Below are 23,556 nucleotides of genomic sequence, written 5' to 3' on the forward strand. Positions count from 1 at the left end.
TTGCGATTCGGTAACCAGGTTACCGAATTGCAAAACGGGGTTTGTGGATCGCGATGTGCTTTTTGCACGTCGCAAACAGCCAAATTCGCTGTTTGCGAGGTGCAAAAAGCTACCTACATGTGGCCCTAGGTGTCCAGATAGCAGAAGCTCTCCAGGGATAGCTGAAACGAGCAGCTGAAGATTATCCAGGAGTTATGTAAAGCACTTGCAATATCACAGTAGTCAGACAATAGCTTACTCACAACAAAGAACCACACAAGTGTTGCAAACAAAAAAAAGATATTTTATTACAGCACTACTACTAAAGTGACATTGGTATATCACCCTTTGGAGATACTACATACAATATACACATAAAATAACCATCAGAAATAGCATAGAAATATACAGGGAACTAGGGAGGGCCAAACCATATATTAAAAAAGTAGAATGTGATTGTTAGATAGGGGCTGGAGGCAGTTAGAAACACTGGAAGTAAGTACAGTAAATGTCCCCAGCAACCAGAAGTAAGATAGTCTATGGGACAACTGGATGGGTAACTAACACTTAGTGTTGGTTGGAGTTGGTTGGTGTTGGTTGGAGTTAGTGGAATTCAGGACCCTTCCCAGAAGACCCAGAGGAAACCAGCAGGCAAGAGGATGGCTGGAGAATGCCCCTGTCCCAGGAAACCCAGAGGACAGGAGTACCTACACCTGGGACACGGATGAAGAGGGGAAAAGGGACTTTCTCTGAAGACTGTGGATGCCTCGGATTGTCCAGCTGCTGCCACTACCCGTAGACCAGGGCAGTAGAACCTAGGGACGGATTCCGTATGTGGAGGACCTGCAAAGGAAGGGGACAGCGGCCATCACCCTTCAAGGTGCTCAGGTGGTACAGGTGGAAATGCCCACGCTCCTGAAGATGAAGTTCCTGCAAGTCGGTGGAAGAAGTCAAGCTACAGGGTCCAGAGGTTGCAGAAGATCCCAGGACTCGCCTACGAACTATCCCTCGACGGTTGCTGGATTGCAGCCGGGTCAGTGACCAGAAAGGTCACCAACAAGCACTGGCAAGTGCAAACAGGAACTGCAGAATGATTTGCAAAGTTTTGGGGACCAGCAAGGTCAAGGAGACTCTACCCAGGACGGGGTGTCAGAGCTGGCCGTCCGCACACAGAAAGGCCAACAGAAGTCGATGGAGCCCCCCCACGAGTGACCCACAGGCACTGGACACATGGAGTCAGAAGGAGGCCTTATCAGCACAACAAGACCAAAGTCTCATGTCGCAGGAGCTGCAGGACAAGGGCTGATCTTCACGCTGCAGAGTGCTGGGGGCTGGGACTTCTTGTAGCACGAAGATCTCCCGGAGAAAGAGGCCACAAGTCTTGGCAAGTGCAATAGTCGCAGTGCACAGGGGTGCCAGTCCAGTGGCAAGAGCAGAGGCCCACAGTCTCCCAACTTGGATAGAAACCAGGCAGGACCCAGAGGAGGCCACAGACTCACCACCTGTGTTGCAGGTCTTCAGATGTCCCTGGACAGCAGACCCCACCAGCCGGTTGATGTTGTCTTGAGGTGCCTGCGGTTGCAGGGAATGACTCCTTCACACCAAGAGAGATTCCTACATTCTTCCTGATGCAAACAGAGTCCTTATGACCCTGGAGAATGCACAGCCTTGAATGTTGCAGAATTCTTGCAGAACTCGGAGAAACAATGCTGCAATGGGAGCCTTCCCACCAGAAGCAGACTTGTTCAGTTTCAGAGAAGACCAGCAGCAGTTCCAGAGGCCAGGAGCAGAAGATGTCTTGCAGAGCGTTCTTTGTAGAGTTTTGCTTGATGAATCCGAGGACCCACCTGGGAGGGAGCCCTCAAATTACTCTATAAGGGGGTTGGTCACTCTGCAGTGTCCCACATATCAGATGGGGTCAGGGACGTCACCTACCAGGCGTAACTAGTCAGGTGCTCCCAGGGGCCTCTGCAAATCTTACTTTCAAGATATCAGAATCAAGTGGTCAACTGGCAGAGCTCTGTGCACCAACCAAGGCAGATTATGCAAGGAGGGCACCAAATGTGCCCTTCAAAGCAGTCTGGTGGCACTCAGCGGCCAATCCACCCCAGCCCTTAGACACCTAATACACAGGGAGAGGTGGTCACACCTCTCCCTTGCAGGAAATTCTTTGTTCTGCTCCTCTGGCCTGAGCCTGGCTCACCAGCAGGGGAGCAGAACAGTGTCTGGGGTCAGCAGCAGCATGGGCTGGCAGCTGGACCCCGTAAGGCTGCACAGGCAGAACTGGGGGATCCCTAGGGAACCCCCAGAGTACATGGTATCATGCAACTAACACTGGAATCGGTGCAGTTGCATAATTCCAACATGTTTGATACCAAACATGCCTATGTTAAGAGTAGCCATTATGCAGTTGGACCGCTCGTGTTGACCAGTGTCCACTACATACCTTAAGATGGCTAACCCGCACTTCCAGAGTCCAGGAATTGGCTTGAGGTCTGTAGGGGCACCCTGCTCATGCAGGGGTACCCTCACACTTAGAGACATGCTGAAAGGCTTACCAGAGGGGTGACTTATAATGTCTAAGTGCACTGATTAGGTTTGGCGGTGAGAGGGTGCATGCACCCTTTCACACAGGCTGCAATTGCAGGCCTACAGTCACGGTTTGCATGGGCTCCCATGGGTGGCATAATACATGCTGTAGTCGATAGGGGACCCCTGGTGCACCAATGCCTTGGGTACCTAAGTCTCATATACTAAAGACTTACATGTGTGCACCAGAATGCCAATTGTGGGTGTGAAAGGATACCAACATCTAAATTTAGAGGAAAGAGTACAGTCACTTGGGTCCTAGTTAGCAGGATCCCAGTGAACTACAGTCCAAAACATACTAACACCATGCAGAAAAGTGGGGAGTATTACAAGCAGATCCCAGCTTACTACAACTGGTGCCAACAAGGTTCCCCAGCTCCCCAGAGTCCAAGTCCATCATGGTTTCACTTCTCCTGGACTCCCCAAAGTCACCTGCAACCTCTGCCCGCAGGCCCCCTCTCCCACAGCCTCTGTGGTGAGAGAAACCATACACCTAAAACAACCATTGCACCTGTCGCCTCCGCCTGTTGAAGTGGACCCTTGGAAGTCCCCCGAGCTCTTCTGAACTAGAGTCCACTGTGGTTTCACCCCTCTTGGACTCCTCGACAATGCCGGCAGGCCCAGACCACATGACCCCCAACCATGAGTGTTCCCGGTCATAGAAGCCTAACACCAAAGGACACCTCTGAACCCGACGCCCCTGACCTGAGGAGAAAAGGCCCAAAGAAGCACCTACGTCCCCGAGCACCCCACGTTTGTAACCTATCTGTTGGTTGACTTCGACTGGTCTCTACGCCAGAACCTGCAGCCTTTTTCCATAGAGACCAATTCCCATTAAAATATATTTGGCACCCAGCACTGTACTACACCTCTGCACCTGGCTGTTCCAGTGCCGACCGGAGTGACCTGTTGGTGTGGTCCTGGCCCTTGTCCACTACTCACCTTAAGACTTGGAGATTGGTCCTGTAAGTCGTCATACAGTACCTGACTGCAGAACTTGTTCTTCTTCCCACAGGATAACATTGCAGAACTCAGAAATTGCACTGTGCCCACTTTTTAATAGAGCACTTTGGGATAGCAAAGCAAGCCCTATCCAGTCATTGGGGAACACCTGGATCCTTTACACAATATTCATATACCACATAAAGGGCCAGCTTTCTACAGCAGCCAATTGTGACCAGCAGCGCAGTCCGAACAAACCACCAGTAAGCCAGTATTTGGTGCGTTCCAGAGGGACAGGAGTCTGTAGGCCACAGTGTACTTCTTTTTTTTTTTTTTTTTTTTTTTTTTTTTAAATCAAGCAGGGGGCGCTTGGGTCCTTGTGCCTCCGTCCAGGCAGTGGGCAAAAAGTGCTGTGCACTTGGATTCCAACAAGAGACAGTAGGGTTGGACAAGTTGTTAGAAGGACCGTAAGGGGAGGGCTAGACATCCTGCCTTGCAGGTGTATTATAACACAGTAGGGTGTCTTGAGGGTGTGGGGTGGAAACTTTCCCTTTGAACACTGCAATACAGATTTACATTAACAAATAATATTGAATGGGGAATTTAAGTGAGCGCCAAGAGTTCCTAGCCACACCTTCTTTGTAGCCTTAAGATATGTATGACACCCTGACTTGTATAAATAACTCAGACCAACACAGAAGTGTTCCAGTAAGGGGACTCGTTGAATAATTTGCACACTAGACGGTGGACAGAAACATCACAGATTGAAACAAGGCCTGTTTCAAACATTTTATTGTGCAAGTTTGTTTTAGTCTCTTGTGTTACTCATTGTATGCCAAAACTGAAAACAAGTAATGCGATTGAACGAAATAGGTTTATTGTACTTGAAATACAGCAAATACATAAAAAAGTCAATAACGGGTGATTTTTAAAAAAGTTCAGTAAGCCCCACATTATTGCACCCATTACCTTTTTGTATATCACCATCTAGCATCCCCAGTGGAAAGGTCTCCCTACAATACAGGATAACCTTATCATCAATCTTAGCATCATAAACGTCTGAATGAGCTGCCTAATCAGCCGTGACTATCCAACACATTCCCTTTCTTATGGTAGTTTACACGGAGTGACTTTGGTAATCTGTCTCTTGGATTCCAGTGGTCACTGCTCTGTTTCAGTATCTGGTGTGTTGCTTGGTGTTCTTCCACCCTCTTCCCCACAAGTTTGTGGACAATGTCAATGGCCTACCGCCTACCACCCCCATCAAGACTTACTGCAATATTGTGTTGCTTGGAATTTTCGGTTAGCCAGAGGGAGAGCACTGTAGGGTCAGACTGCTTGGTGGACGGCTCGTCAAGAGTAAGAAGACCCAGGTTGTCTGGCTTGCTATCTGGGCGTGGAACCTGTAGAGAACACAACACATCAAATGAAGGATATGAGGATCAATTCTGTGAAAAAGGGATTCCTGACCAGGGAAGCTATGAAAGAATTCCTGAGAAAAACTGGAAGAAGCAATACCTGTACCTCGTGCAACTATGACAACTGTTCTAGATAGCTAACATAGTGTACACACACATATACATATATATATTTATTTATTAAAGACTGGCACTTAAATAGTTCAGGGATGGCTCAACTAAGATTAATGTAAGAGCATGGTCCATATAGATGGAGTGCTGGGAGTGCACTCCGTGTTGTCAGTGACCACAGGGCCTGCCACTACAATAGAAGAACTTGGGATGCCTCGGCTTTGAATCAGTGAAACCATTATTTAGAAGCTGTAGTACTGGGAGAGCTTAAGGTGGTGTTATTGAAAGTGGGGTGACTGCAGTTAGAGCACTGTCAAGGACACAGTTGGTGTCTGTGCATTTGGAGCCATGAGGGACAGTTTGTGTTCAGTGAGAGCAGGACTGAGGAGGCTCCAGCATTAGGAAAAGGTCAGGTTAGGGTCAGTTACTGTGGGGAGAATGAGGCTGTAATACACAGAGAGAAGTAAGCTTGGCAGTGAGTACTGTACCAATAAGGATTACTACAGGAAGAGCTCAGCTTAGTGCAAGCAAGCATGGAGCTCTACAAGATGTGGCATTGGTACAGCTGATTGGTGTCAAAGCAACAGAGAGACAACTGAAAATGTACAGGATCGCTCAGCTTGATGCCAGCTATTGGGGAGCTCATAAGGAAGCATTATAATTAGAGAGTGTGGGGGTATAGTTCAAGAAGCTATAGTAGAGGGAGTACTCATACTGGTGCCAGTGAGTAGAGAGTGAATGAGTGCATGACTAGTTCCTTTATTGTGTGAATAATAAAAATATTTACAATATTAACATCTTGCCAAAAACTGGTAAAACACTAGTATGTAAAATCAATTAAAAAAACAAAGCTTATTAGTAGATAAAGGGGACAATTGGCAAGAGGCTCATTAGAACAGGTATTAAATGCAGTGTTTAAAATCTAATCTAGGGGAAATAAATAAATCAGCATTGAGTTGAGTGCAAACAGTACCTTAAAGTGCTAAATCACAGTTGAAATGCTTGCAATCATATTCCAGCGTTCATCTCTTGCAACTGTGTTAAAATGATTGGCTGCTATAACACCTGCACAGGGCATTGGAGAACCATATGTAGCAGCTTGAGGTCTTCTGCTAGCAAAGCTATAAGGTGCTTGAGATGCTTGTTCTCTTACTAAGAAGTGGCTACGATGATACAAATGCAACTCCAGAGGCGGCAGAACAGGAATGTTCTAGAAGACTGGCCTCTGAGGTACGGGAAAGGGTAGTTTAGTGATCTGAGCTCTAAGGTCGAGACGTTATTTGTCGGTGGTTAGCCAGTTCCAGTGCAGACTGTCTTTAGGGGTACAAGTGCTGCCATTATTTGCCACTTCTCGGTATTGTTGCATTACGCTGATGTTTTTGCCAAATTTTGCCACTTCCGTTGGCTCCGTGATAGTAAACACCAGGTTCGTGGCCTCATTGCATGATTGAATGCAATGGGTGTGAAAAAGTGGTTTTAACAATCTGCAGTGTGGTAGCAAAAGTGACAGACAACAGTACAGTAGGTGGTTGAAAGACTACAGTTAACAGTTTTAGTGAGTGACAACCATCTCCGATTTACCGATTAAATCCCCGGCCGGCACATCTTTTATCCCCCACCAGAACAGTCATTTTTTAACGATTTTTTTTTTTTTTTTAACTCTTAACTCCTCAATCTTCATTTAATCTCTTTGCATTACATTCTTAATTTTCCTGCTCTTCTTCAGAATAATTGTACCATGTAATTTGGAAAAATTGTTTTGGTTTTAATCAACTGAAACAGTAAACATTTACATTTACTTCTTAAGTTGTAGGCCCATTAGCCCTACAAAAGTGATTTGTTTAAGGCAGCCTTTACAGAGCGCACAGGAGAGATACGACTGAGGTCGGAGGTAATCCAGCTGTACAGCAGTAAACTTGGTTTATTGAGATTGTTCACGTCACTTACCTTCGATAATGCTTTTGTTTTTTCAGAGTGGCTTTAAGGGCAGCAAACAAGAACTGTAGTCTGTTTAAGACTGTCTGGTCAATTTGAAGGGTGCCAATTGATTGATGAAGATATCGAGAACATAGATTCCCTTCTTGGACAAAGATGTGCTGGAGGATGGCTTTCATGGTGTTGGGGAACGCTTTTTTTACCCTATAGTAATAGTTTACAAAGGACGCCATGCTAGCCCATGTTTGGGTCTCCAGTACGAATTCCAGCCTTATCAGGAAGATCCGAAGGTACGATGGTAGACTGAAGACCAGTTTGTGTGCTTTGAGCTGGTGTTTGTCCATGATGCGAACTAATTGCCCTGGGTAGGCTTCCTGGTCGTATCTGATTGTTGGTAGCAGGGTTGCAGGAAGTACGCATCTTATTGTGCCAGTAGAAGGGCTTTCCAGAGAGTTATCCAATTTGCATGCACTTACTGTTGACTCAGCCTTTGCAGTGGTGTGCCTCAAATGCTTTTTTGGTCATCCTTTTGAGGTTCTGAAAACGCCCACATAATTATAAGCATCAGCTATTTCGATTTGTAGAGGTCCCAGGCTCCACCTGAAGTTTGTTTTTTTGATAGGGTTACCAAAGACAACTTTGGTCTTGGAGCAGTTTGCCATCATATTGTTTGTCAAGTTGTAGATGTGCAAGGCATTAAGGTCTCAGTGAGTACAGAGTGCATGAGGCTGTAATATCGGAATAGCTGAGGTTGGTGTCAGCGAGTGTGAGCCCACAAGATTTTTCATAATCAATTATTTTCAGTATCATGAAAAATGTATCTCGGGGTCCATAAACAGGCAGCAACAACCCTGCAACACAACTCTAACTATGATAATAAAACTCCAAGTGCAAACATACCTTCAAGAAGGCATCAATGTCTCCAACAGCCGGGATAAAGTCTGGAATGAAGGGCTTCAGCTTATGGTCAAGGTCAATAGCCTGTGGTGTGTACCTGATGTGAACAGAAAGGCAAAAATGCATCAGGTTGAATGGAACAGTCAAAAAACTAGAGACACTCCGCTTGTTATACAAGAGAAGCGATGCTGCTGAGAAGGCACAACAGAAGGGGTGAGAGACTGACATAGCTATGCGCTGGAAGAGTTACTAGCTCCAAGGAAGAACAAAGATCATTCACACCTTACTGCACATAAAGCGGTGGGCAAATCACAGTCATCCATTATAAGGACATTGCACAATGTAATTTACCTTTCTCTTTCTTTGCTATTCTAGCAGCAGATAAGTGGCCATCGCTCTGTCCTCAGACAGGCTACCAAGTCCACAGCAAGGAGTGTCCCTTTTGGCATAAGACCCGCAGAGCTGGTTGAAGCATTACAGGGAGTGCAGAATTATTAGGCAAGTTGTATTTTTGAGGATTAATTTTATTATTGAACAACAACCATGCTCTCAATGAACCCAAAAAACTCATTCATATCAAAGCTGAATATTTTTGGAAGTAGTTTTTAGTTTGTTTTTAGTTTTAGCTATGTTAGGGGGATATCTGTGTGTGCAGGTGACTATTACTGTGCATAATTATTAGGCAACTTAACAAAAAAAAATATATACCCATTTCAATTATTAATTATTACCAGTGAAACCAATATAACATCTCAACATTCACAAATATACATTTCTGACATTCAAAAACAAAACAAAAACAAATCAGTGACCAATATAGCCACCTTTCTTTGCAAGGACACTCAAAAGCCTGCCATCCATGGATTCTGTCAGTGTTTTGATCTTTTCACCATCAACATTGCGTGCAGCAGCAACCACAGCCCCCCAGACACTGTTCAGAGAGGTGTACTGTTTTCCCTCCTTGTAAATCTCACATTTGATGATGGACCACAGGTTCTCAATGGGGTTCAGATCAGGTGAACAAGGAGGCCATGTCATTAGATTTCCTTCTTTTATACCCTTTCTTGCCAGCCACGCTGTGGAGTACTTGGACGCGTGTGATGGAGCATTGTCCTGCATGAAAATCATGTTTTTCTTGAAGGATGCAGACTTCTTCCTGTACCACTGCTTGAAGAAGGTGTCTTCCAGGAACTGGCAGTAGGACTGGGAGTTGAGCTTGACTCCATCCTCAACCCGAAAAGGCCCCACAAGCTCATCTTTGATTATACCAGCCCAAACCAGTACTCCACCTCCACCTTGCTGGCGTCTGAGTCGGACTGGAGCTCTCTGCCCTTTACCAATCCAGCCACGGGCCCATCCATCTGGCCCATCAAGACTCACTCTCATTTCATCAGTCCATAAAACCTTAGAAAAATCAGTCTTGAGATATTTCTTGGCCCAGTCTTGACGTTTCAGCTTGTGTGTCTTGTTCAGTGGTGGTCGTCTTTCAGCCTTTCTTACCTTGGCCATGTCTCTGAGTATTGCACACCTTGTGCTTTTGGGCACTCCAGTGATGTTGCAGCTCTGAAATATGGCCAAACTGGTGGCAAGTGGCATCGTTGCAGCTGCACGCTTGACTTTTCTCAGTTCATGGGCAGTTATTTTGCGCCTTGGTTTTTCCACACGCTTCTTGCGACCCTGTTGACTATTTTGAATGAAACGCTTGATTGTTCGATGATCACGCTTCAGAAGCTTTGCAATTTTAAGAGTGCTGCATCCCTCTGCAAGATATCTCACTATTTTTGACTTTTCTGAGCCTGTCAAGTCCTTCTTTTGACCCATTTTGCCAAAGGAAAGGAAGTTGCCTAATAATTATGCACACCTGATATAGGGTGTTGATGTCATTAGACCACACCCCTTCTCATTACAGAGATGCACATCACCTAATATGCTTAATTGGTAGTAGGCTTTTGAGCCTATACAGCTTGGAGTAAGACAACATGCATAAAGAGGATGATGTGGTCAAAATACTCATTTGCCTAATAATTCTGCACTCCCTGTAATTAGAGCTACATTAGAGTGAGCCAGGCTCATGGTGAGACACATGTCGGTAGGAATACACCACTGTTACACTGGCTGTCTCTGTGCACAGCAAAGGCCAAAACCCAGTAATTATAAAAAGCGGAGGCGGCCATTGTAGATGTGAACACTTCTAAATACCACACCATTCTCGGTGTCAATATACTTGGAGCATCTGGTGAGACAGGGAACACCTATGTCAAATCCACTTCTTTTGATGGGGTCAAGCCATCCCCATTCCCTCCGTGGAAGGAAGGTAAGGGTTTTCCCTAAAGAAACTGGTGAACCCTGTAGGTGTCAGGGCGAGGCGCCAGGCAAGTCTAAAGCCAAAAGAGAGAAAGTAGTCATCAGAGTCAAATACCTCTGACCAGCTACGAAAGTCCTTTACGGAATTGTCCAAATCACCCAAAGCTCCTCCTGACCTAGGTGGAGAGCAATCAGGATAGCCCTGCAGTTCTATTGCTCCAATGTCCATGCTAGGCTCAGAGCCTATTCCCATCACAGAGGAGGAGACAGATGAGGAGGATTTTCAAGGAGATTTTGAGGGAGTATATGAAGTGAGCCCTAGCATAGATGCCATAAGGAGAATGAGGCTGACAAACAGCAAGACAGGACATCTTCAGGTACACTAGATCCAGAAGGTATGTACCATCTGCGGTCTTTGGAATGAAACCTGGCTACGTAGGTGGTGTAGTACATAGCAAGCCACCTGTCAAGACCAATCAAAGGGGATTCTGGTTAAGACAAGGTCAGTGGCAAGACAAGGGTCAGTTTAGTAGTTTCCATAATGTACATCCAACAGAAGATGTGGAGCCACAGAATATTTCAGAATGACCACAAACTCAGCCAGGCTCTTCACTGGTATGTCAGAGTCCTTTCTTCCCATCTAAGAACAGGGGAAGGTTGGCTTTGTTTACACACAAATAAAGGGAACTAACCAGCGGTGCCTGTGTACTTTAACCAAATAAAACAGGGATTCTATTTGTAGTTCCAGGGATCTCCAAGGGAGAAGCGGAGATCACCTCAGGCATGGAATTGAAATCGATAGATCAGGAGGTGTAAGCATTATTAATGAAAGGTGAGACAGTCACTTTGGTGGAACATCCTATAGGTTCCCTTAGCAATTGTTTTCTAGTGCAAAAGACGACTAAGGCCATTGCCCTGTGATAAACCTCAAGGTCTTCAAAGAGTGGTAGGTTTCCCATAATTTCATGATGGAAGGAATCCATATATTCTGAGACATTCTTCAACAAGTGGACTGGATTGTATGCCTTGACCTCAAGGATGCTTACCTACCTATCCCCATTTTTCCTCCCCACTAGAGATTTCTCAAGTTTCACTGGAAATACCAGATTTTTGAATACAAGTGTAAGAAAATGCCTCCTTGGCATGGTTACCCCCTGACTTTTTGTCTTTGCTGATACAAAGCTATGATTGAAAGTGTGCTGGGACCCTGCTAACCAGGCCCCAGCACCAGTATTCTTCCCCTAACTGTACCTTTGCTTCCACAATTGGCACAGCCCTGGCACTCAGATAAGTCCCTTGTAACTGGTACCAAGGGCCCCGATGCCAGGGAAGGTCTCTAAGGGCTGCAGCATGTCTTATGCCACCCTGGGTAGCCCTCACTCAGCACATGCACACTGCCTCACAGCTTGTGTGTGCTGGTGGGGAGAAAAGACTAAGTCGACATGGCACTCCCCTCAGAGTGCCATGCCAACCTCACACTGCCTGTGGCATAGGTAAGTCACCCCTCTAGCAGGCCTTACAGCCCTAAGGCAGGGTGCACTATACCACAGGTGAGGGCATATGTGCATGAGCACTATGCCCCTATAGTGTCTAAGCAAAACCTTAGACCAGTGGTTCCCAACCTGTGGTCCGGGGACTCCTGGGGGTCCGCAAAGCCTCTTCAGGGGGTCCGTGACTGCTTGGAAAATGTAATAATTTTAATAGATTAGGTCCCCAGCTTTCAGTAATTACTCAGTGGGGGGTCCCCCTGATTCCAATAATGATTCAATGGGGGTCCCCGAGCTCCGGTACTGATAAAATGGGGGTCCACAGAAGTCAAAAGGTTGGGAACCACTGCCTTAGACATTGTAAGTGCAGGGTAGCCATAAGAGTATATGGTCTGGGAGTTTGTCAAACACGAACTCCACAGTTCCATCATGGCTACACTGAAATCTGGGAAGTTTGGTATCAAACTTCTCAGCACAATAAATGCACCCTGATGCCAGTGTGGAATTTACTGTAACATGCACCCAGAGGGCATCTTAGAGATGCCCCCTGAATACCTATCCAACTTCTAGTGTGGGGCTGACCAGTTTCTGCCAGCCTGCCACACACCAGACATGTTGCTGGCCACATGGGGAGAGTGCCTTTGTCACTCTGTGGGCAGGAACAAAGCCTGTACTGGGTGGAGGTGCTTCACACCTCCCCTTGCAGGAACTGTAACACCTGGTGGTGAGCCTCAAAGGCTCACCCCCTTTGTTACAGCACCACAGGGCATCCCAGCTAGTGGAGATGCCCGCCCCTCCGGCCACTGCCCCCACTTTTGGCGGCAAGGCTGGAGGAGATAATTAGAAAAACAAGAAGGAGTCACCCACCAGTCAGGACAGCCCCTAAGGTGCCCTGAGCTGAGGTGACCCCTGCCTTTAGAAATCCTCCATCTTAGTTTCGGAGGATTCCCCCAATAGGATTAGGGATGTGCCCCCCTCCTCACCGGGAGGAGGCACAAAGAGGATGTAGCCACCCTCCAGGACAGTAGCCATTGGCTACTGCCCTCCCAGACCTAAACACACCCCTAAATTTAGTATTTAGGGGCACCCCAGAACCCAGGAAATCAGATTCCTGCAACCTGAACTAAAAAGAAGGACTGCTGACCTACAAGCCTGCAGAGACGGTGGACGATGACAACTGCTTTGGCCCCAGCCCTACCGGCCTGACTCGAAAACCTGCAACCAGCGACGCATCCAACAGGGACCAGCGACCTCTGAAGCCTCAGAGGACTGCCTTGAATCCCAGGACCAAGAAACTCCCGTGAGCAGCGGCTCTGCTCAACAACCAGCAACAAACTTTGCAACTTTTCTACAACTTCAAAGACCTCACTCTTCCCGCCGGAAGCGTGAGACTTCACACTCTGCACCCGACGCCCCCGGCTCGAGAACCAGAGAACTAACACCACAGGGAGGACTCCCCGGCGACTGTGACCCCGTGAGTAGCCCGAGATGACCCACCTCCACCCCCACAGCGACGCCTGCAGAGAGAATCCAGAGGCCCCCTGACCGCGACTGCCTGTAACAAGGGACCCGACGCCTGGACCAAGCACTGCACCCGCAGCCCCAAGGACCAGAAGGAACCGAACTTCAGTGCAGGAGTGACCCCCAGGCGACCCTCCGCCTAGCCCAGGTGGTGGCTGGCCCGAGAAGCCCCCCTGTGCCCTGCCTGCACCACTAGAGTGACCGCCGGGTCCCTCCATTGAAACCAATACTAAACCCGATGCCTGCTTTGCACACTGCACTCGGCCGCCCCTGTGCCGCTGAGGGTGTGTTTTGTGTGCCTACCTGTGTCCCCCCCCAGTGCTCTACAAAACCCCCCTGATCTGACCCCGAGAATGCGGGTACTTACCTGCTGGCAGACGGGAACCAGAGCACCCCTGTTCTCCATAGGCGCCTTTGTGTTTTGGGCATCTCTTTGACCTCTGCACCTGACCGGCCCTGAGCTGCTGGTGTGGTAACTTTGGGGTTGCCCTGAACCCCCAATGGTGGGCTGCCTATGCCCAGGAACTGAGGCTTGAAAGTGTCTTACTTACCTCACAATCTAGCCAATACTTACCTCCCCCAGGAACTGTTGATTTTTGCACTGTCTACTTTTAAAATAGCTTGCCATTTTAACAAAAACTGTATATGTTATTGCTCTAATTCAAAGTTCCTAATTTACCTGTGTGGAGTACCTTGCATTTTTTGTATTTACTTCAAATCTTGAACTTGTGGTTCTAAAAATAAATTAAGAAAATATATTTTTCTATATAAAAACTATTGGCCTGCAGTAAAGTCTGAGTGTGTGTTCCTCATTTATTGCCTGTGGGTGTACAACAAATGCTTAACACTACCCTCTGATAAGCCTATGTTCGACCACACTACCACAAAATAGAGCATTAGAATTATCTATTTTTGCCACTATCTTACCTCTAAGGGGAATCCTTGGACTCTGTGCTCACTATCTCTTACTTTGAGATAGTATATACAGAGCCAACTTTCTACAACAAGTACCTACCATTCGGACTTTCATTGGCAGCATGGCCCTAAGCAGAGGTCTTTGTCCGGTAATGAAGTCCCTCCAAGCCAGAGGGATCAATTTAAAAGTATACTTAGTGGAAATCTGGATCACGGACAAGTGCAAAAGGCATCCTAAGGACCATTTGTAGACAGTCACTATGTTGCAGAATCCCACATTTATCATCAGCAGGGATAAGTTGGAGCTTAACCAGTCAAAAGATGACCTTCTTAGTGTTAATCAGACTCTGTCCAAGCAAAACTGAAACTCTCTAACAAGAAGATTGCGGAAATTAAGAAGAAGCTCACAACAGAGGATTTCTCTGTGATAGATACAAAGTTGGTGGGTGTTGTAGCATCATCAATCCAGGATATCTTCCTGGGATCACTTCATTATAGGGACTTAAACCAGTTGAAGGCATCTCATCTGAGGAAAGGACTCACAAGTCTTGTCGGAAAATGCAAGAGAGAAGATCTGTTGAGGCATGGAACAGCAGCATGATTTTCAGTTCCAGTTCTGATGACTGAGTCTTATGCCAGCAGACTGAGGCGGGGTATCAGATGCAAAGAGTCATCTACTGGAGGAAGGTGCTCAATGGAATAACTGAACATACATATGAATTGCCTAGAAATCCTCGCTGGATTCTATGCAATAAGGTGCTTGACAAAAGAATGAATGAGATGTTGTCTACTGTTGAGACTAGACAAGGTCCAAGTAGTGAGCTACATAAAATGTCTGGCAGAGATGAGTTGAAAGCGCTCAGGGAAATGGCTAGGCACCTGTGGGATAGCTGCTTTCAGGACCAGGTGGCAGACACAGCAGAAGGTCTACCAGGTCATCAGAATGTTTCAGCAGACTTGCAGTTGAGACATTTTCAGGACTCAAGTGTGTGGAATTTAAGGATGGATAGCTTCCAGGTGCCAATGACAAAATGGGGGCCATTCACTGTGAACCTGTTGGCAGTAAGTCTGAATCATCAGCTTCCCCACTATTTCAGTTGTGACTGGCACTGTTAGTGGCACTCACTGATGCATTACTCCAGGAGAGAAGACATCAAGGGTGTTATGTATTTCCATTATCTGCCAATGATTATGCAATTGGTGACTCAGGTGAGAAGGCAGACAGCAGACCTGATGCTGGTAACACCAATCTGGAGTTCTTAAATTTGTTTTTCAGTATTGAAGGAACTTTAAGATTTACTCATGTAGCTTCTCCACCATCAGAACACTACTAGGGATCCGCAGGGATCTTGCCATTGCTTTGTGGAGGAGGGGTCCCTTCGACACATGGCTTGAATGATTACCTGGAATGGTGGGCAATCCCTGGCCTTTCTAGACCTTAAACTGGCATGGTCAGAAGGTATCATCAAAAGGTATAAATCAGCTTGGCAACAATGGACCACGTTTGTGAAACAGGGGTTTGCCCCCACAGGGTTCAACCATGTGCATATCTTGAATTTTCCATCAAATGGTCAAAGAAAAACAGGCTTACAGGCCAGTAAATAAGTTTAGATTGTTTATTTCAGCAGGTCAGTATGGCTCTTCAATTTTTGAGAGGGGCGAGACTTTCAGTTCCTCCAGAACCTAGGTCCTCAAAGGCGTGGACATGAACACTGTTAAATTTATTTCTCTCTTGAAAAAGAACAACGTTTTTAATCACTGAAGGTCTGGTGATGTACAGAAGGGTGTGACATTTCAGAGTTCTAGACATTTTTGGCAGAATGTTTACACCACATGGAGTGACTTTTGCTGTTTCTAGGCGTACCAAAACAAATACTAAAGTAATTTCATATCCTGACTTTAAAGACTGTATGAAAATGTGTGACGCACTCCATAAATGCTTAATGGTGTTGCTTATCGCTTGTTGGTGGATGTTAGAACTCCAGGAGTCAATCAGTCATTGATTTTGTTCAGAAAGCTCTTAATGGTGGTCTCCCACCCACCACTGCAAGATGTGTGCAATGAATGCAGATGTCAAACAAAATAAGGAATAGAATTGATCAGAGTATGAACAAAGTCTGAGGTCAAACAAAAAAAGTAGCGGGGAGATGAACAGGAGACTGTGCAATGCCATTAGAACGGAAGACCATGATTGATTGTTTTGCCTACTATCTTCCCCAATGTTTCATGGGGAATGTGGTCTTTGTAATTATCTTTGTCGCTGCTGTTGGAGAAAAAAGTGAAGTTGGATGCATAATCTTTATCTTTGAATCCTTACAGAATCAAAATTGTTTCTTCACGCTAGCTAGGTAAGGTTAATTTCACCTTGTGATGTACTCAAAAAGCTTTAGTTATCAGCCGACCAGGATATGCATCACCATAATTCACATGCTGAAAGCAGTTTCCTAATTATTATTATTTTTTAAAATTTGTATTTAGAAACATTTTGCAGAAATAACAACAACAAGGCAAAAGCCTCAAACCAGAGAGGGAAGAGGGAGAGGGAAAGGGCAAAGGTAAGACATGGCGTTGGTTACCTCTCAGCACAGGGAAAGTGATACAAAAGTCACCTCATCTCTACAAAGCTATTGGTAGTAAGTATGGCCTTTGCATCTGCTGCAGAATTCCAGTCACTTGCTGGCATTTATTGGGGGTGTGTGATTTGGGGCGGGGGGTGTGCGTTGGGAGGAGGGGGGGGGGGGGGGTCAGGGGATTATGCTGTGGCAACCAAGGCTCTGGCAGACGTAAAGTTCACTTCTGCTTCTGGCAGAGCCCCTGCCAGGAGTAGGCTGTGTCTTAGGAAGGTTAACAGGGGTTCCCAGATGGCTTTTGGATGGGATCTCGGGGGCATAAGGTCCCAATAAGTGGAGAGTTGCTCCTGGCGGTATACTGTGTCCTGCAGTCAAGTGTCAACTTTGGGAGCAGGCCGATGACCCCAGTGTATGGCTACATCTCGTTTCGCTACTAACAGCAACATGGCACTAAGTCGATGGACATCAGGAGAGACATCTTTAAAATACCCCAGAAGGCCAACTTGGGGCTTGGTCTATGGGGACATATTGCCTGTTATCTCAGTCAACTCACTGTACACCGCAGTCCAGTAGTCAGCAATGCAGGGGCACTCCCAGGCCAAATGGAGTAAGTTGGCCTGCAGGGCCAGGCATCTCCAGCAACATGACTATTTCACCAGCCGCACACGATGTAGTTGCACCAGAATACATCATAGTTGATGTAGAAATTTGAAATATACAAGTTGAAACCCATAGTTAGGTGAGAGGGCTTCTGTTTGTCCATTGTAGTAGTCCCAATGTGCATGACTGAGGGGTGGGTCCAAGTCTAGCGCCCAGACAGCATGTGCCCCTGGAATATGCCCTGGCATCTTGCCTTGCATTTTGGAGTACAAGTGAATAAGAAGTTTGTGAGGCAAGAATTAGAATGTGTTCTAGCGTACGGAGTGTGATGGGCTGTGCAGGGACCATGTTATTTAGCTGTAGGAAGTTGGCTCTGTATGTGCTATTTCAAAGTAAGGAGTAGCATGCACAGTGTCCAAGGGTTCCCCTTAGAGGTAAAATAGTGGTAAAAAGAGATAATACTAATGCTCTATTTTGTGGTAGTGTGGTCGAGCAGTAGGCTTATCCAAGGAGTAGTGTTAAGCATTTGTTGTACATACACATAGACAATAAATGAGGTACACACACTCAGAGACAAATCCAGCCAATAGGTTTTGTATAGAAAAATATCTTTTCTTAGTTTATTTTAAGAACCACAGGTTCAAATTTAACATGTAATATCTTGTTTGAAAGGTATTGCAGGTAAGTACATTAGGAACTTGGAATCATTTCAATTGCATGTATACTTTTCAAGTTATTCACAAATAGCTATTTTAAAAGTGGACACAGTGCAATTTTCACAGTTCCTGGGGGAGGTAAGTTTTTGTTAGTTTTACCAGGTAAGTATGACACTTACAGGGTTCAGCTCTTGGTCCACGGTAGCCCACCGTTGGGGGTTCAGAGCAACCCCAAAGTTACCACACCAGCAGCTCAGGGCCGGTCAGGTGCAGAGTTCAAAGTGGTGCCCAAAACGCATAGGCTTCAATGGAGAGAAGGGGGTGCCCCGGTTCCAGTCTGCCAGCAGGTAAGCACCCGCGTCTTCGGAGGGCAGACCAGGGGGGTTTTGTAGGGCACCGGGGGGGGACACAAGCCCACACAGAAATTTCACCCTCAGCGGCGCGGGGGCGGCCGGGTGCAGTGTTAGAACAAGCGTCGGGTTCGCAATGGAAGTCAATGAGAGATCAAGGGATCTCTTCAGAGCTGCAGGCAGGCAAGGGGGGGCTTCCTCGGGGAAACCTCCACTTGGGCAAGGGAGAGGGACTCCTGGGGGTCACTTCTGCAGTGAAAGTCCGGTCCTTCAGGTCCTGGGGGCTGCGGGTGCAGGGTCTTTTCCAGGCGTCGGGACTTAGGTTTCAGAGAGTCGCGGTCAGGGGAAGCCTCGGGATTCCCTCTGCAGGCGGCGCTGTGGGGGCTCAGGGGGGACAGGTTTTGGTACTCACAGTCGTAGAGTAGTCCGGGGGTCCTCCCTGAGGTGTTGGTTCTCCACCAGCCGAGTCGGGGTCGCCGGGTGCAGTGTTGCAAGTCTCACGCTTCTTGCGGGGAGATTGCAGGGTTCTTTAAAGCTGCTCCTTTGGATAAAGTTGCAGTCTTTTTGGAGCAGGTCCGCTGTCCTCGGGAGTTTCTTGTCGTCGTCGAAGCCGGGCAGTCCTCAGAGGATTCAGAGGTCGCTGGTCCCTTTGGAAGGCGTCGCTGGAGCAGAGTTCTTTGGAAGGCAGGAGACAGGCCGGTGAGTTTCTGGAGCCAAGGCAGTTGTTGTCTTCTGGTCTTCCTCTGCAGGGGTTTTCAGCTAGGCAGTCCTTCTTCTTGTAGTTGCAGGAATCTGATTTTCTAGGGTTCAGGGTAGCCCTTAAATACTAAATTTAAGGGCGTGTTTAGGTCTGGGGGGTTAGTAGCCAATGGCTACTAGCCCTGAGGGTGAGTACACCCTCTTTGTGCCTCCTCCCAAGGGGAGGGGGTCACATCCCTAATCCTATTGGGGGAATCCTCCATCTGCAAGATGGAGGATTTCTAAAAGTTAGAGTCACCTCAGCTCAGGACACCTTAGGGGCTGTCCTGACTGGCCAGTGACTCCTCCTTGTTGCTTTCTTTGTTCCCTCCAGCCTTGCCGCCAAAAGTGGGGGCCGTGGCCGGAGGGGGCGGGCAACTCCACTAAGCTGGAGTGCCCTGCTGGGCTGTGACAAAGGGGTGAGCCTTTGAGGCTCACCGCCAGGTGTTACAGCTCCTGCCTGGGGGAGGTGTTAGCATCTCCACCCAGTGCAGGCTTTGCTACTGGCCTCAGAGTGACAAAGGCACTCTCCCCATGGGGCCAGCAACATGTCTCTAGTGTGGCAGGCTGCTGGAACCAGTCAGCCTACACAGATAGTCGGTTAAGTTTCAGGGGGCACCTCCAAGGTGCCCTCTGTGGTGTATTTTACAATAAAATGTACACTGGCATCAGTGTGCATTTATTGTGCTGAGAAGTTTGATACCAAACTTCCCAGTTTTCAGTGTAGCCATTATGGTGCTGTGGAGTTCGTGTAAAACAGACTCCCAGACCATATACTCTTATGGCTACCCTGCACTTACAATGTCGAAGGTTTTGCTTAGACACTGTAGGGGTACAGTGCTCATGCACTGGTACCCTCACCTATGGTATAGTGCACCCTGCCTTGGGGCTGTAAGGCCTGCTAGAGGGGTGTCTTACCTATACTGCATAGGCAGTGAGAGGCTGGCATGGCACCCTGAGGGGAGTGCCATGTCGACTTACTCATTTTGTTCTCACTAGCACACACAGGCTTGTAAGCAGTGTGTCTGTGCTGAGTGAGGGGTCTCTAGGGTGGCATAATACATGCTGCAGCCCTTAGAGACCTTCCCTGGCATCAGGGCCCTTGGTACCAGAGGTACCAGTTACAAGGGACTTATCTGGATGCCAGGGTGTGCCAATTGTGGAATCAATGGTACATTTTAGGTGAAAGAACACTGGTGCTGGGGCCTGGTTAGCAGGGTCCCAGCACACTTCTCAGTCAAGTCAGCATCAGTATCAGGCAAAAAGTGGGGGGTAACTGCAACAGGGAGCCATTTCTTTACATTAGCACACAGCATGTGGCCCGGAGCTGGTGGTACAGGAGGATGCCTAGTGCTGTGGATAGAGGGTGCTTACTCACACTGAATGGGGTAGAAATTTGTCATTGCAGTATAGGTATGCAAAAGGTGGTAAGTCCTCGTGCAAGGGATCTCACTCTAGCACCCTCGTCTAGTAGCCATGTAGCTTGAGGGTTGCGCACTATCGCAATAGAGGGAGTGTACAGGCAGGGCAGCTAAGCGAGGCAAAGCATGCCATCCGATGCCCAAGGGACGCAGGATACTGTGTCAATTTCGGCTCTCAGTGGTTTAGATGTTTGGTATAGCGATGTAGCTAAAGACCAGGATGCAGCACAATCTGCCTCCAGCCCTGTGTGAGGCTGAATGCACGTAGGATAAATCCAACAGTGGATGTACTGAGCTCATGCACAGTACACATATAGGGGCATATCAGGCACGTTCAGGCTCCCCTGTTGGAACGGCAAGGTGAGCGTCTTCCATGCACCTTGTGGGTGCTTTCCTGCCCAGAGTAAGAAGATCAGATTTTAGCTTAGGTGTTGCAAAAATAGAGTGGTAAGTGGGATTGGGAGGTTGATGAAAAGATAGAGAAATTTAGGGAAGATGATCATCTTCGCAATAGCGATCCGTCCTACCCTGGATAACAGTAAACGAGTCCAAGCTGGGATTCGCTCCTCTAGCCATGTCATGGCGGGGCCATAATTGGTTCGCCAGAGTTCCTCCATACGGTGGCTAGGCCATATATCCAGATAGTGCACTGGGCCAGTGGTCCATTGTAGTGGATATTCTGAGTTTATCGGCCAAGACATGTGTCACTATATTCAAACTATGCCAGGAGAACCACTATATTCCTGCGCAAGAGGCTACCCTTGGACACAAGACAATTTTTCATACTGACGGGCGGTATGTCAATCACTAGCACACTCCATACGTACTTATTTTGGCCTCCATTTTCCAGAGTTCTTTGTCGAAATCTGGCACCTGATCGCCAATTTGGGACCAGGAGCTGTAATGTAGGGGGGCAAAATTCAATGTCATCCTAGAAGATGATGCAGATTGCGCTGGCACCTCGCGACAGTCTTCCATTAGGTCAATGGCTGTGGATTCAGGTATCCCTATAATGCGGAGGTTATTGCACCAGAGCGGGCTTCTGAGTCTTGATTCTTCTGCTTGATAACCTCCACAACTTTATCTATCTGAAGCAAGTGCTCTCCAGCAGCTGTTTGCGCATTCTCAACATCCAAAGCACAGGATTCCAGTTGGTCCAGGTAACACTCATGCTTGGCCACCCTTTCTTTTGTCCGATCAATTTTGTCATCGATGGAGTGCAAATATTTCCTTCAAATCAAGGTCCTGTGTGTGGGTGACGGGGCTCTGGGCCTGTTCTAGGAGAATGCTCTCCTCCTCCCGGTCTGTGTGTTTTGTTTGGCACCTCCCCGTGAAAATCAGTTTGGAGTGTCATGCATCTGACCTGCCCACGTTGCACATGTTTGGGAGCGGCAGGGAGGGGAGTGGGCAGGGGGACGGGTTACATGCTGGGTCTCACTACACTCTTATCCCACCACTCCAGGGCCAAAGGGGCACAAGCAGATGCTGACGTCAAGGTCCCCAGTGAGGCCTGTGAAGTCTCGTGGGTGGATATTGCGTGGGTTAAGTTACACACGTCTGGATCCTCAACTTGCGTTTGTATAGGTATCCATGAAAGATTTTGTGGATGACTACTGACTCACTCTAGGCTCTGCCATACCCCAGCACCAGTAGGATGATGATGGGGGCACGAGCAGGCAGGAGGTAATGTGAGGGGGTCAACAGAATAAACACGTGCCAGCCCTCACAGGGGCAGCGAGGGTTGCAGGGTGCAGGAAACAGAAAGAGGCAAGAACCATAAAGCGCTCTGGGACAGGTTCCCTTCAGGCTTTCTTCTCTGCCAAAAGAACATTATGGTGGTGTTGTCCCTGCTTTGCAGTTCCAGGTGAGGGAGGGGGCACTTCTTATATAAATTGAGTGCAGGAGATCCCCCCTAACAGGAATCACAGATGTGGGCTCATGTGGGTGCATAGGCCTACCTTAGCTGCCCGCACCCTCTGCTAGGCCACCGGGGGCCTCATGGAATCAGGAGGATGGGCATTATTGATCAGGCCCGGGCCAATGGGTTGGTTGTCCTCAGCCAAGCGACAACCTTGGTGTGTGGGCCCCGGGAGCTGCACTGGTCACACCTGTGTATTCCCTTGGTTTCTTTCAAACAGGGCCTGGCAGCCCGGCCCACAAGGCACAGGCTACGACCACGGGTCACAGGCCTCAAAACCAGCCGCAGCACACCAGACTGCCTCTGGGATGCCCCACAGAACCCTCTACGGCAATCCAAGGATGCCCAACCATGCACTTTGGGGCGCAGATCCAGGAGCCTCAACCGGTGAGGATGGGCCAGGGGCATTACGTCTTTTCCGCAGCGGTTCGTAACTTTGTGCCGGGCCTAAGCTACGAGGCATGCTTCAATGTAGGCCACAGAGATGCCAGTCTCTTGGCAACAATTTTGGGGGGGGAGGGGAAGCCCACTACAGAACTAACACTGACATGAGCACAGAGTTTTGAGACAGAAGGGCATATCTGTAGCGGCGCTGATTCCGCTCATACACTGCAGATAAATGACGGAATTTAGAGTGTGCCGGCAGAGCTGAGCTGTGCAGTGGCCATTTTGCTGCCGGGCTCTCTAGAGCCCCCTCCAGTTTTCTAATTAAAGCAAGTAATTCTGGGCTACAAATCCCACAATCAAACTACTCCAAATAGGCAAATTTCAGTATAAAACTACAGCTCCCATAAGACTCTATTCACAGAAACAAATCTGCATTCAGTGCAGGAGTAATGGAACACTCACACTGCAAAACCACAAACCCATGCAGTTTCCAGTGATGACATCACTGAGTCTTTTGATGCTACTCTCTTCATAATACACATCTCGACTCAGCTCTCCGCGAACCCACGACCCAACCGGCGTCAGCCACTAGGCACCGCTCAACCCTCACATCTATCAGCTTATCAATGAATTTGTCCCAAATGGATACACAATTATAAGGAAAACTATGTAAAGGGGAAGTCAATCCACCCAAGATTTATTAGTAACTATCTTCCCTGAGCCAACCACAGGTCCTCATCATCCAACTGTCGGCATTAGAATCATGGCCGGTCAAAAATGAGCAGAAATTGCAAGGACAGGAATCAAGGAGTGCAAGG

At 47.7% G+C, this 23,556-nt stretch overlaps 1 protein-coding gene across 5 annotated transcripts in view; it reads right to left on the reverse strand.

Moving 5' to 3' along the window:
- Positions 1-23,556, reverse strand: part of IFT46 (intraflagellar transport 46) — a 109,947-nt gene that overhangs the window by 36,281 nt on the left and 50,110 nt on the right. For all 5 annotated transcript variants that reach the window (XM_069224750.1, XM_069224753.1, XM_069224749.1 and 2 more), the window contains exons 6-7: positions 7,875-7,968; positions 4,785-4,913 (exon numbers count right to left, since the gene is read on the reverse strand). In XM_069224750.1, coding sequence (XP_069080851.1) covers positions 4,785-4,913; positions 7,875-7,968 — 223 coding nt within the window. The remainder of the gene's footprint in view (positions 1-4,784; positions 4,914-7,874; positions 7,969-23,556) is intronic.

The sequence above is a fragment of the Pleurodeles waltl genome, chromosome 3_1 (assembly GCF_031143425.1).
Source record: "Pleurodeles waltl isolate 20211129_DDA chromosome 3_1, aPleWal1.hap1.20221129, whole genome shotgun sequence".
NCBI lineage: Eukaryota > Metazoa > Chordata > Amphibia > Caudata > Salamandridae > Pleurodeles > Pleurodeles waltl.